Genomic DNA, 15,796 nt, shown 5'->3' on the forward strand with positions numbered 1-15,796 from the left:
CATTATACGGACAGTCCTCACAATCCCGAACTACATTATACGGACATTCCCCACACTCCGGAACTACATTATATGGACATTCCCCACACTCCCGAACTACATTATATGGACATTCCCCACACTGCGGAACTACATTATATGGACATTCCCCACACTCCCGAACTACATTATATGGACATTCCCCACACTCCCGAACTACATTATATGGACATTCCCCACACTCCGGAACTACATTATATGGACATTCCTCACACTCCCGAACTACATTATACGGACAGTCCTCACACTCCCGAACTACATTATACGGACATTCCCCACACTCCGGAACTACATTATATGGACATTCCTCACACTCCCGAACTACATTATATGGACATTCCCCACACTCCCGAACTACATTAGATGGACATTCCCCACACTCCGGAAATACATTATATGGACATTCCCCACACTCCCGAACGACATTATATGGACATTCCCCACACTCCGGAACTACATTATATGGACATTCCCCACACTCCGGAACTACATTATATGGACATTCCTCACACTCCCGAAATACATTATACGGACAGTCCTCACACTCCCGAACTACATTATATGGACATTCCTCACACTCCCGAACTACATTATATGGACATTCCACACACTCCCGAACGACATTATATGGACATTCCTCACACTCCCGAACTACATTATATGGACATTCCCCACACTCCCGAACTACATTATATGGACATTCCCCACACTCCGGAACTACATTAAATGGACATTCCCCACACTCCCGAACTACATTATATGGACATTCCCCACACTCCCGAACTACATTATATGGCCATTGCCACACTTCCGAACTACATTATATGGACATTCCTCACACTCCCGAACTACATTATATGGACATTCCCCACACTCCCGAACTACATTATATGGACATTCCCCACACTCCGGAACTACATTAAATGGACATTCCCCACACTCCCGAACTACATTATATGGCCATTGCCACACTTCCGAACTACATTATATGGACATTCCTCGCACTCCCGAACTACATTATATAGACATTGCCCACACTCCGGAACTATATTATATGGACATTCCCCACACTCCGGAACTACATTTTATGGACATTCCCCACACTCCCGAGCTACATTATATGGACATTCCTCACACTCCCGAACTACATTATATGGACATTCCCCACACTCCCGAACTTCATTATATGGGCATTCCCCACACTCCCAAACTACATTATATGGACATTCCCCACACTCCCGAACTACATTATATGGACATTCCCCACACTCCGGAACTACATTATATGGACATGCCCCGCACTCCCGAACTACATTATATGGACATTCCTCACAGTCCTGAACTACATTATATGGACATTCCCCACACTCCCGAACTACATTATATGGACATTCCTCACACTCCCGAACTACATTATATGGACATTCCTCACACTCCCGAACTACATTATATGGACATTCCCCACACTCCCGAACTTCATTATACGGACATTCCCCACACTCCGGAACTACATTATACGGACATTCCGCACACTCCGGAACTACATTATATGGACATTCCCCACACTCCCGAACTACATTATACGGACAGTCCTCACACTCCCGAACTACATTATACGGACAGTCCTCACACTCCCGAACTACATTATACGGACAGTCCTCACACTCCCGAACTACATTATATGGACATTCCCCACACTCCGGAACTACATTATATGGACATTCCCCACACTCCCGAGCTACATTATATGGACATTCCCCACACTCCCGAACTACATTATATGGACATTCCCCACACTCCCAAACTACATTATATGGACATTCCCCACACTCCCGAACTACATTATATGGACATTCCCCACACTCCGGAACTACATTATATGGATATTCCCCACACTCCCGAACTACATTATATGGTCAGTCTTCACACTCCCGAACTGCATTATATGGACATTCCCCACACTCCCGAATTACATTATATGGACATTCCTCACACTCCCGAACTACATTATATGGACATTCCTCACACTCCCGAACTACATTATATGGACATTCCCCACACTCCTGAACTACATTATATGGACATTCCCCACACTCCCGAACTACATTATGGACATTCCCCACAATCCCGAACTACATTATGGACATTCCCCACACTCCCGAACTACATTATATGGACATTCCCCACACTCCCAAACTACATTATATGGACATTCCCCACACTCCCAAACTACATTATATGGACATTCCTCACACTCCCGAACTACATTATATAGACATTCCCCACACTCCCAAACTACATTATATGGACATTCCCCACACTCCGGAACTACATTTTATGGACATTCCTCACAGTCCTGAACTACATTATATGGACATTCCTCACACTCCCGAACTACATTATATGGACATTCCTCACACTCCCGAACTACATTATATGGACATTCCTCACACTCCCGAACTACATTATATGGACATTCCTCACACTCCCGAGCTACATTATATGGACATCCTCACACTCCCGAACTACATTATATGGACATTCCCCACACTCCCGAACTACATTATATGGACATTCCTCACACTCCCGAACTACATTATATGGACATTCCTCACACTCCCGAACTACATTATATGGACATTCCTCACACTCCCGAGCTACATTATATGGACATCCTCACACTCCCGAACTACATTATATGGACATTCCCCACACTCCCAAATTACATTATATGGACATTCCTCACACTCCCGAACTACATTATATGGACATTCCTCACACTCCCGAACTACATTATATGGACATTCCCCACACTCCTGAACTACATTATATGGACATTCCCCACACTCCCGAACTCCATTATGGACATTCCCCACACTCCCGAACTACATTATGGACATTCCCCACACTCCCGAACTACTTTATATGGACATTCCCCGCACTCCCGAACTACATTATATGGACATTCCTCACACTCCCGAACTACATTATATGGACATTCCCCACACTCCCGAACTACATTATATGGACATTCCCCACACTCCCGAACTACATTATATGGACATTCACCACACTCCCGAACTGCATTATATGGACATTCCCCACACTCCCGAACTACATTATATGGACATTCCCCACACTCCCGAACTGCATTATATGGACATTCCCCACACTCCCGAACTACATTATGTGGACATTCCTCACACTCCCGAACTACATTATATGGACATTCCTCACACTCCCGAACTACATTATATTGACATTCCCCACACTCTCGAACTACATTATATTGTCATTCCGCACACTCCCGAACTACATTATATGGACATTCCCCACACTCCCGAACTACATTATATGGACATTCTTCACAGTCCTGAACTACATTATATGGACATTCCCCACACTCCCGAACTACATTATATGGACATTGCTCACACTCCCGAACTACATTATATGGACATTCCCCTCACTCCCGAACTACATTATATGGACATTCCCCACACTCCCGAACTACATTATATGGACATTCCCCACACTCCCGAACTACATTATATGGACATTCCTCACACTCCTGAACTACATTATATGGACATTCCCCACACTCCCGAACTACATTTTTGGACATTCCTCACACTCCTGAACTACATTATATGGACATTCCCCGCAGTCTACCCCACAATATAATTTACCTCTCCCATTCCCTTCCCCGCCATTATTCTCCCAGCCTTAAGCCTGACTTTACTGCTCCCAGTTTCCTGCTCATCTGCCGTGATGTGTCACTGATTGAAATGTGTCATCTTTCTCATAGGGTATCGCCATATTGGCCTCCGGAATGAGACTAACCAGCAGCTAACCATGCCGTCTCTGTTTGCTCATGTTGAAGTGAAGGACTTCGTGCCTGACACATTTGCAGGTGAGGTTCACCATCCTCTCGCTGCCACAGCGACACGTACAGGTTTCACTCTGTACCTAACCTGTGCTGCACCTGCCCTGGGAGTGTTTGATGGAACAGTGTAGAGGGAGGTTTACTCTGTATCTGTCCCATGCTGTACCTGCCCTGGGAGTGTTTGATGGGACAGTGTAGAGGTAGCTTTACTCTGTATCTAACCCGTGCTGTACCTGCCCTGGGAGTGTTTGATGGGACAGTGTAGAGGGAGCTTTACTCTGTATCTAACCCGTGCTGTACCTGCCCTGGGAGCGTTTGATGGGACAGTGTAGAGGGAGATTTACTCTGTATCTAACACCGTGCTCTACCTGCCCTAGCAGTGCTGGATGGGACAGTGTAGAGGGAGCTTTACTCGGTACCTAACCCGTGCAGCACCTGCCCTGGGAGTGTTTGATGGGCCAATGTAGAGGGAGCTATACTCTGTATGTAACCCGTGCAGCACCTGCCCTGGGAGTGTTTGATGGGACAGTGTAGAGGTAGCTTTACTCTGTATCTAACCCGTGCTGTACCTGCCCTGGGAGTGTTTGATGGGACAGTGTAGAGGGACCTTTACTCTGTATCTAACCCATGCTGTACCTGCCCTGGGAGTGTTTGATGGGACTGTGTAGAGGGAGATTTACTCTGTATCTGTCCCATGCTGTACCTGCCCTGGGAGTGTTTGATGGGACTGTGTAGAGGGAGATTTACTCGCCATCCAACCTACGCAGTACCTGTTTGTACCACTCCAACAGTGAATGACAGGGAGGGAATGATCTGGAGATTGTGAGTGATCAATGGAGTAAGGCAAGGTACCTTTTGAAGGAGGCACCACAGAAGCTGCTCTACTCTGCACAGTTACAGGATGGGACACTCAAAACACTGCTTATCTTTTCAGATTTAACAAAGGCTTTGGTTGATCCAATTCAATTCGTCTCTACACTGAAGAAGCAAATGGTGCAGGACTCAAAAGCAGTACGGAATGAGGTATTGGGCGCGAGGGCATAGTAGGGGAAATGGGGAGAGACGGGGATAATAAGGGAAACGGGGAGAGATGGGGATAATAGGGGAAACGGGGAGAGACGGGATAATAGGGGAAACGGGGAGAGACGGGGATAATAGGGGAAAAGGTGAGAGACGGGATTAATAGGGGAAACGGGGAGAGTCGGGGATAATAGGGGAAACGGGGAGAGACGGGATAATAGAGGAAACGGGGAGAGACGGGGATAATAGGGGAAACAGGGACAGACGGGGGGATAATAGGGGAAACGGGGAGAGACGGGGATAATAGGGGAAACGGGGAGAGACGGGATAATAGGGGAAAAGGTGAGAGACGGGGATAATAGGGGAAACGGGGAGAGACGGGAATAATAGGGGAAACGGGGAGAGATGGGAATAATAGGGGAAAAGGTGAGAGACGGGAATAATAGGGGAAATGGGGAGAGACGGGAATAATAGGGGAAACGGGGAGAGACGGGAATAATAGGGGAAACGGAGAGAGACGGGATAATAGGGGAAACGGGGAGAGACGGGAATAATAGGGGAAACAGGGAGAGATGGGAATAATAGGGGAAACGGGGAGAGACAGGATAATAGGGGAAACGGGGAGAGTCGGGAATAATAGGGGAAACGGGGAGAGATGGGATAATAGGGGAAATGGGGAGAGACGGGAATAATAGGGGAAACGGGGAGAGACGGGAATAATAGGGGAAACGGGGAGAGATGGGAATAATAGTGGAAAAGGTGAGAGACGGGAATAATAGGGGAAACGGGGAGAGATGGGAATAATAGGGGAAAAGGTGAGAGACGGGAATAATAGGGGAAACGGGGAGAGACGGGAATAATAGGGGAAACGGAGAGACGGGAATAATAGGGGAAACGGAGAGAGACGGGAATAATAGGGGAAACGGGGAAAGACAGGATAATAGGGGAAACGGGGAGAGTCGGGAATAATAGGGGAAACGGGGAGAGGCGGGAATCCTAGGGGAAAAGGGGGAGAAATGGGAATAATGGGCAAGAATTTAGGGAGCTAGGGGCAGGGTTAAGGAGCAGGACCTCAAAGGTTGTAATCTCTGGATTACTCCCGGTGCCACGTGCTAGTGAGTATAGGAATAGGAGGATAGAACAGATGAATGCGTGGCTGAAGGGATGGTGCAGGAGGGAGGGCTTTAGTTTCCTGGATCACTGGGACTGCTTCTGGGGCAGGTGGGACTTGTACAAGTCGGACGGTTTACACCTGAACCAGAGGGGAACCAATATCCTTGCGGGGAGGTTTGCTAGCACTGCTGGGGGGGGTTTAAACTAACTCGGCAGGGGGATGGGATACAGAGTGGAGCTATAGTAGGGGGTGAGGTACAGCCAAATACGGAGGAAAAAACAAGTCAGCAGGGAAGGCAGAGCAAAGATGTGAAGGCAAAAGGGAATATGGCAGGGCTGGAATGCATTTATTTTAATGCAAGGAGTCTTGCAAATAAGGTGGATGAACTGAAGTTGTTGATGAACACATGGGAGTACGATATTGTGGCTATCACGGAGACATGGTTGAGGGAGGGTCAGGACTGGCAGCTGAATATTCCGGGGTATAGAATCTTCAGGCGAGACAGAGGGGGGGGTAAAAGAGGAGGGGGTGTTGCAATATTAATTAAGGAGTCTATTACTGCTGTAAGGAGGGATGATATATTAGCGGGTTCCTCTAATGAGGCCATATGGGTAGAACTTAAAAACAAAAAGGGGGCAAGCACCTTGCTGGGAGTGTACTATAGGCCCCCAAACAGCCAGGGGGAGATAGAGGAACAGATATGCAGGCAAATCTCAGAGAAGTGCGAAAATAATAGGGTAATAATAGTGGGGGATTTCAACTTCCCCAATATAAATTGGGATAGTCAGAGTGTGAAAGGCTTGGAGGGTGAAAAATTCTTAAAGTGCATTCAGGAAAGCTTTTTGAGCCAACATGTAGAAGGTCCTACAAGAGAGGGAGCGGTGCTGGACCTAATTCTAGGGAATGGAGACGGGCAGGTGGTGGACGTGTCTGTAGGAGAGCATTTTGGCGATAGTGACCACAATTCGGTGAGATTTAAGGTGGTCATGGAAAAAGACAAAGACGGCCCGGAAATAAGGGTTCTAAATTGGGGGAAGGCAGATTTTAATAAGATAAGACAGGATCTGGCCAAAGTGGACTGGGAGCAGCTACTTATAGGAAAATCCACATCAAAACAGTGGGAGGCTTTCAGAAGGGAAATAGAGAGAGTACAACACCAACATGTTCCTGTAAGGGTCAAGGGTGGGACCAACAAGCAAAGGGAACCTTGGATGACAAAGGACATACAAAAATGCATTAGGAAAAAAAGGGGGGCTTTTGGCAGTTACAAAAGACAAAAGACGGTGGAAGCCCTAGAGGAGTATAAGAGGTGCAGGGGCATACTTAAAAAGGAAATTAGGAGGGCGAGGAGGGGCCATGAAATAACACTGGCGAGCAAGATAAAGGAAAATCCTAAGATGTTTTATAAGTATATTAAGGGCAAGAGGATAACCAGGGAAAGGGTAGGGCCCATTAGGGACCAAAGTGGCAAGCTGTGTGTAGAGCCAGAAGAAGTAGGTGGGGTTTTAAATGAATTTTTTGCCTCCGTGTTCACTGTGGAGAAAGATGATGTAGGCATAGAAATCGGGCAAGGGGACTGTGACATACTTGAACATATTAGCATCGAGAGGGAGGAGGTACTAGCGGTTTTAGCAGGCCAAAAAGTGGATAAATCCCCAGGCCCGGACGAGATGTATCCCAGGCTGTTGTGTGAGGCAAGGGAGGAGATTGCGGGGGCTCTGACACAAATTTTCAGAACCTCTCTGGCCACAGGGGATGTACCAGAGGACTGGAGAACAGCTAACGTAGTACCATTATTCAAGAAGGGTAGCAGGGATAAACCAGGGAATTACAGGCCAGTGAGCCTAACATCTGTGGTAGGGAAATTATTGGAAAAAATTCTGAGGGACAGAATTAGTCTCCACTTGGAGAGGCAAGGATTAATCGGGGATAGTCAGCATGGCTTTGTCAAGGGTAAATCATGTCTGACCAATCTGATTGAATTTTTCGAGGGGGTGACTAGCTGTGTAGATGAGGGAAATGCTGTGGATGTGGTTTACATGGACTTCAGTAAAGCTTTTGACAAAGTCCCGCATAGGAGACTGGTCAAGAAGGTAAGAGCCTATGGGATCCAGGGGGCCTTGGCGCGTTGGATCCTAAACTGGCTGAGTGGCAGGAGGCAGAGGGTGATGGTCGAAGGTTGCTTTTGTGACTGGAAGCCTGTGTCCAGTGGGGTACCTCAGGGATCGGTGCTGGGTCCCTTGCTGTTTGTGATCTACATTAACGATTTGGATGAGAATGTAAAGGGTATGATCAGTAAGTTCGCGGATGACACGAAAATTGGTGGGGTGGTAAATTGCGAGGAGGAAAGTCTCAGGCTACAGGACGATATTAACGGGTTGGTCAGATGGGCGGAAAAGTGGCAAATGGAATTTAACCCGGAAAAATGCGAGGTGATGCATTTTGGACGGTCAAATAAGGCAAGGGAATACACAATGGGTGGTAGGGCCCTAGGAAGTACAGAGGGTCAGAGGGACCTTGGTGTACATGTACATAGATCCCTGAAGGCAGCGGAGCAGGTAGATAAGGTGGTTAAAAAGGCATATGGGATACTTGCCTTCATTAGCAGAGGCATAGAATATAAGAGTAGGGAGGTTATGATGGAGCTGTACAAAACGCTGGTGAGGCCACAGCTGGAGTACTGTGTGCAGTTCTGGTCGCCTCACTATAGGAAGGATGTGATTGCTCTGGAGAGGGTGCAGAGAAGATTCACCAGGATGTTACCTGGGATGGAGCGCCTTAGCTATGAAGAGAGACTCTACAGGCTGGGGTTGTTTTCCTTGGAGCAAAGGAGGCTGAGGGGGGACCTGATTGAGGTGTACAAAATGATGAGGGGCATAGATAGGGTAGATAAAGAGGAACTTTTCCCCTTAGTAGGGGGGTCAATAACAAGGGGGCACAGATTCAGGGTAAGGGGCAGGAGATTTAGGGGGGATTTGAGGAGGAACTTTTTCACCCAGAGGGTGGTTGGAAGCTGGAACTCACTGCCTGAAAGGGTGGTAGAGGCAGGAACCCTCACAACATTCAAGAAGCATTTGGATGAGCACTTGAAATGCCATTGCATACAAGGCTATGGACCAAATGCTGGAAAATGGGATTAGACTGGACAGGGATGGATGGGCGGCGCAGACACGATGGGCCGAAGGGCCTCTTTCTGTGCTGTAAAACTCTATGACTCTATGAATGGGGGAAACGGGGAGAGATGGGATAATAGGGGAAATGGGGAGAGACGGGAGAATAGGGGAAAAGGGGAGAGACGGGAATAATAGGGGAAAAGGGGAGAGACGGGATAATAGGGGAAACGGGGAGAGATGGGATAATAGGGGAAATGGGGAGAGACGGGAATAATAGGGGAAAAGGGGAGAGACGGGATAATAGGGGAAACAGGGAGAGACGGGATAATAGGGGAAACAGGGAGAGACGGGATAATAGGGGAAATGGGGAGAGACGGGAGAATAGGAGAAACGGGGAGAGACGGGATAATAGGGGAAACGGGGAGAGACGGGATAATAGGGGAAACGGGGAGAGATGGGAATACGGGAAACGGGGAGAGACGGGAATAATAGGGGAAACAGGGAGAGACGGAATAATAGGGGAAATGGGGAGAGACGGGATAATAGGGGAAACGGGGAGAGACGGGATAATAGGGGAAATGGGGAGAGACGGGATAATAGGGGAAATGGGGAGAGACGGGAATAATAGGGGAAATGGGGAGAGACGGGAATAATAGGGGAAAGGGGGAGAGACGGGATAATAGGGGAAACAGGGAGAGACGGGGATAATAGGGGTAATGGGGAGAGACGGGAATAATAGGGGAAATGGGGAGAGACGGGGATAATAGGGGAAACGGGGAGAGATGGGAATAATCGGGGAAACGGGAAGAGACGGGAATAATAGGGGAAACGGGGAGAGACGGGAATAATAGGGGAAACGGGGAGAGACGGGAATAATAGGGGAAACGGGGAGAGACGGGAATAATAGGGGAAACGGGGAGAGACGGGAATAATAGGGGAAACGGGGAGAGACGGGGATAATAGGGGAAACGGGGAGAGACGGGATAATAGGGGAAACGGGGAGAGACGGGAATAATAGGGGAAACAGGGAGAGACGGGGATAATAGGGGAAACGGGGAGAGACGGGAATAATAGGGGAAATGGGGAGAGACGGGATAATAGGGGAAACGGGGAGAGACGGGATAATAGGGGAAAAGGGGAGAGACGGGAATAATAGGGGAAATGGGGAGTGCTGGGAATAATAGGGGAAATGGGGAGAGACGGGATAATAGGGAAAAGGGGAGAGACGGGAATAATAGGGGAAACGGGAAGAGGCGGGAATAATAGGAGAAACAGGGAGAGACGGGAATAATAGGGGAAATGGGGAGGGACGGGGATAATAGGGGAAATGGGGAGAGACGGGAATAATATGGGAAACGGGGAGAGACGGGAATAATAGGGGAAACGGGAAGAGGCGGGAATAATAGGAGAAACAGGGAGAGACGGGAATAATAGGGGAAATGGGGAGGGACGGGGATAATAGGGGAAATGGGGAGAGACGGGAATAATATGGGAAACTGGGAGAGACGGGAATAATAGGGGAAATGGGGAGGGACGGGGATAATAGGGGAAACGGGGAGAGACGGGATAATAGGGGAAATGGGGAGAGACGGGATAATAGGGGAAACGGGGAGAGACAGGATAATAGGAGAAACAGGGAGAGACGGGAATAATAGGGGAAATGGGGAGAGACGGGAATAATAGGGGAAACGGGGAGAGACAGAAATAATAGGGGAAACGGGGAGAGACGGGATAATAGGGGAAAAGGGGAGAGACGGGATAATAGGGGAAAAGGGGAGAGACGGGAATAATAGGGGAAACGGGGAGAGACGGGATAATAGGGGAAAATACACTTTGTTGTCTCTGGGCAGGGTATCTGAGGGTGTGAGAACACTGCTTGTGGTGCATGGATTCCAATGTGATATAATCAGTGAACGGTGATGAAGGATGTCCCCTCTCTGTAATGTACAAACCCCTTTAATATCAGAGTGTAATATACAGACCCATTTAACACTGGACTGTAACTTTCCCCTGTGTGCTGGTGGAAGGTGTGTTGTGAGGCTGAATGCTGTGCTGCTGTTGACACATGAATATGTTTCAGTGGCACTGAGGTCCCTCTTGTACATTCTTTACAGGTTGTCTCAGAGGACAAAGCACAGATACCGGAGAGCAGCAATGGATCAACAGACACCAACGGACCGTGCAGTAAATTATTGTTCCTCCACCTTTTATAGCCTAACATAACTCTCAGGGAAGAGTAATTCAGTTCACAGGGGTGGGGCATGGGGCTTCATAGTGCTGCTCTCCTCTCCTCTATCCCACTCTCTCCGTCATATCCTCTCTTTCTCTCGTCTATCACACTCTCTCCATCCCACCCACTCCTCTCTCTCCTCTCCTCTATCCCACTCTCTCTGTCCCTCCCTCTCCTTCTCCTCTCCTCTATCCCACTCTTTCCGTCCTACCCTCTCCTTCTCCTCTCCTCTATCCCACTCTCTCCGTCCCTCCCTCTCCTTCTCCTCTCCTCTATCCCACTCTCTCCATCCCTCCTTCTCCTCTCCTCTATCCCACTCTCTCCGTCCTACCCTCTCCTTCTCCTCTCCTCTATCCCACTCTCTCCGTCCCTCCCTCTCCTTCTCCTCTCCTCTATTCCACTCTCTCCGTCCCTCCCTCTCCTTCTCCTCTCCTCTATCCCACTCTCTCCGTCCCTCCCTCTCCTTCTCCTCTCCTCTATTCCACTCTCTCCGTCCCTCCCTCTCCTTCTCCTCTCCTCTATCCCACTCTCTCCGTCCCTCCCTCTCCTTCTCCTCTCCTCCACTCTCTCCGTCCCTCCCTCTCCTCTCTCCTCTCCTCTATCCCACTCTCTCCGTCCCTCCCTCTCCTTCTCCTCTCCTCTATCCCACTCTCTCCGTCCCTCCCTCTCCTCTCTCCTCTCCTCTATCCCACTCTCTCCGTCCCTCCCTCTCCTTCTCCTCTCCTCTATCCCACTCTCTCCGTCCCTCCCTCTCCTTCTCCTCTCCTCTATCCCACTCTCTCCGTCCCTCCCTCTCCTTCTCCTCTCCTCTATCCCACTCTCTCCGTCCCTCCTTCTCCTCTCCTCTATCCCACTCTCTCCGTCCCTCCCTCTCCTTCTCCTCTCCTCTATCCCACTCTCTCCGTCCCTCCCTCTCCTTCTCCTCTCCTCTATCCCACTCTCTCCGTCCCTCCCTCTCCTTCTCCTCTCCTCTCCCCCACTCTCTCCGTCCCTCTCCTTCTCCTCTCCTCTATCCCACTCTCTCCGTCCCTCCCTCTCCTTCTCCTCTCCTCTATCCCACTCTCTCCGTCCCTCCCTCTCCTCTCTCCTCTCCTCTATCCCACTCTCTCCGTCCCTCCCTCTCCTTCTCCTCTCCTCTATCCCACTCTCTCCGTCCCTCCCTCTCCTCTCTCCTCTCCTCTATCCCACTCTCTCCGTCCCTCCCTCTCCTTCTCCTCTCCTCTATTCCACTCTCTCCGTCCCTCCCTCTCCTTCTCCTCTCCTCTATCCCACTCTCTCCGTCCCTCCCTCTCCTTCTCCTCTCCTCTATCCCGCTCTCTCCGTCCCTCTCCTTCTCCTCTCCTCTATCCCACTCTCTCCGTCCCTCCCTCTCCTTCTCCTCTCCTCTATCCCACTCTCTCCGTCCCTCTCCTTCTCCTCTCCTCTATCCCACTCTCTCCGTCCCTCCCTCTCCTTCTCCTCTCCTCTATCCCACTCTCTCCGTCCCTCCCTCTCCTCTCTCCTCTCCTCTATCCCACTCTCTCTGACTGCATGAGATGAAATTAGTGAACATTTAGCAATGAATCTGTTAATCAAGGACAGTCAGGTGGATCTGTTAAAGGCAAGTTGTGTTTTTAATATTTAAGGCTCAGGGGTTTGAAGTTGTGCAGGTGAGTGGTGTTGATAAGTGCATTGAAGATATGGGCTCACAGGTGGCAGGTCGAGGTTGAAGGTCATTTGAGAGAGGAACTTGCATTCATATAGGGCCTTTCACGACCTCGGGACGTCCCAAAGCGCTTTACCGCAAATGAAGTACTTTTTGAAGTGTAGTCACTGTTGTAATGTAGGAAACAGGGAAACAGCCAATTTATGCACAGCAAGCTCCCACAAACAACAATGTGATAATGGCCAGATAATCTGTTTTAGTGGTGTTGGTTGAGGGATAAATATTGGCCACGACACTGGGGAGATGGGATCTTTTACACCCACCTGACATCCCATCCAAAAGACGGCACCTCTGATAGTGCAGCACTCCCTCAGTATTGCACTGGAGTGTAAGCCTAGATTTAGTGCTCAAGTCTGTGTAATATTTGATTTGAACCCACGACCTTTTGACTCAGAGGCGAGAGTACTACCCACTGAGCCATGGCTGACTCTATTTGTGAGGGAGCTGGCTGATAGATATTGCAGGTGGGGTAAGCTGAGGGCTGAGCAGGGAGGTACATCGGAGATGAGGAAGTGAGCAGAGAGGGAAAACGAGCAAAACTGTTTGTAACAGATGTACCTGTAACATAATTGGCACTAAGATTAAAATTACTAAACAAATTTAGAGCAGAGACCTCTGCTGGGAGTCACAAACACACCGCTGGAGCAAGACTCCCTTCTGGTGTTGGATATGAGAGCTGTCGGATACTCTGTCCAGCCAGAGACACTGAACAGTCCTGACGAAGGGTTTTGACCTGAAATGTTGGCTCTATTTCTCTCTCCACGGATGTTGCCTGGCCTGCTGAGCTTTTCCAGCATTTTCTGTTGTTATTTCGGATTTCCAGCATCCGCAGTATTTTGGTATCCAACAGGGGCATTGAGACAAGATTACCCAGACTGTCTGCATTTCTTCCAGCTCCCAACACACCTACCTCTCCTGGGACTGAGGAATCTTCTAAAGACATCACAGGTAAATCAGCGGCCCCGAGATTTATGGAGTGCGCGTTCGGTGCGGGGGGGAAGTGGGTGTGGGGTGGAGTATGGACAGGAAACCCAGATATACGCGTTTCCCAAACGTCCTGCAGTTTTGACATCGTTTAAATTTTGACAGGCTGAGGGGCAGGAAAGCCTGCAGCAGCAGGACGCAAGATTGAGAGATTGCAGTTGTGCAGGGTCTAGTCCGGGGTGGGGGATGCAGAGATCATGGCAGCAGTGAAGTGGTGGTCGGGGGAGAGAGACTGTGGAGGTAGAGATGGTGGTCGGGGGAGAGATCCCCTCGCTCCCCACTTTCACACACACTGTACCCCATCCAACTCCCCACCCTCACACACACTGTACCCCATCCAACTCCCCACTTTCACACACACTGTACCCCATCCAACTCCCCACCCTTTCACACACTGTACCCCATCCAACTCCCCACTTTCACACACACTGTACCCCATCCAACTCCCCACCCTCACACACACTGTACCCCATCCAACTCCCCACCCTCACACACACTGTACCCCATCCAACTCCCCACCCTCACACACACTGTACCCCATCCAACTCCCCACCCTCACACACACTGTACCCCATCCAACTCCCCACCCTCACACACACTGTACCCCATCCAACTCCCCACCCTTTCACACACTGTACCCCATCCAACTCCCCACTTTGACACACACTGTACCCCATCCAACTCCCCACCCTCACACACACTGTACCCCATCCAACTCCCCACCCTCACACACACTGTACCCCATCCAACTCCCCACCCTCACACACACTGTACCCCATCCAACTCCCCACCCTCACACACACTGTACCCCATCCAACTCCCCACTTTCACACACACTGTACCCCATCCAATTCCCCACCCTCACACACACTGTACCCCATCCAACTCCCCACCCTCACACACACTGTACCCCATCCAACACCCCACCCTCACACACACTGTACCCCATCCAACTCCCCACCCTCACACACACTGTACCCCATCCAACTCCCCACCCTCACACACACTGTACCCCATCCAACTCCCCACTTTCACACACACTGTACCCCATCCAACTCCCCACCCTCACACACACTGTACTCCATCCAACTCCCCACCCTCACACACACTGTACCCCATCCAACTCCCCACCCTCACACACACTGTACCCCATCCAACTCCCCACCCTCACACACACCGTACCCCATCCAACTCGCCACTTTCACACACACTGTACCCCATCCAACTCCCCACCCTCACACACACTGTACTCCATCCAACTCCCCACCCTCACACACACTGTACCCCATCCAACTCCCCACCCTCACACACACTGTACCCCATCCAACTCCCCACCCTTTCACACACTGTACCCCATCCAACTCCCCACTTTCACACACATTATACCCCATCCAACTCCCCACCCTCACACACACTGTACCCCATCCAACTCCCCACCCTCACACACACTGTACCCCATCCAACTCCCCACCCTCACACACACTGTACCCCATCCAACTCCCCACCCTCACACACACTGTACCCCATCCAACTCCCCACCCTCACACACACTGTACCCCATCCAACTCCCCACCCTCACACACACTGTACTCCATCCAACTCCCCACCCTCACACACACTGTACCCCATCCAACTCCCCACCCTCACACACACTGTACCCCATCCAACTCCCCACCCTCACACACACTGTACCCCATCCAACTCC

The 15,796-nt window shown here is 49.9% G+C and overlaps 1 protein-coding gene across 1 annotated transcript in view; it reads left to right on the forward strand.

The window, feature by feature from the left end:
* Positions 1-15,796, forward strand: part of LOC147109716 (1-phosphatidylinositol 4,5-bisphosphate phosphodiesterase beta-2-like) — a 195,988-nt gene that overhangs the window by 100,584 nt on the left and 79,608 nt on the right. Inside the window, exons 13-16 of the mRNA XM_086003833.1 lie at positions 3,848-3,952; positions 4,860-4,948; positions 11,287-11,356; positions 14,002-14,055. Of these exons, the coding sequence (XP_085859959.1) occupies positions 3,848-3,952; positions 4,860-4,948; positions 11,287-11,356; positions 14,002-14,055 (318 nt within the window). The remainder of the gene's footprint in view (positions 1-3,847; positions 3,953-4,859; positions 4,949-11,286; positions 11,357-14,001; positions 14,056-15,796) is intronic.

Source organism: Somniosus microcephalus, chromosome 12, assembly GCF_052327205.1.
Source record: "Somniosus microcephalus isolate GS21.2 chromosome 12, FLI_Smic_1.0, whole genome shotgun sequence".
In the NCBI taxonomy this organism is placed as follows: Eukaryota; Metazoa; Chordata; class Chondrichthyes; order Squaliformes; family Somniosidae; genus Somniosus; species Somniosus microcephalus.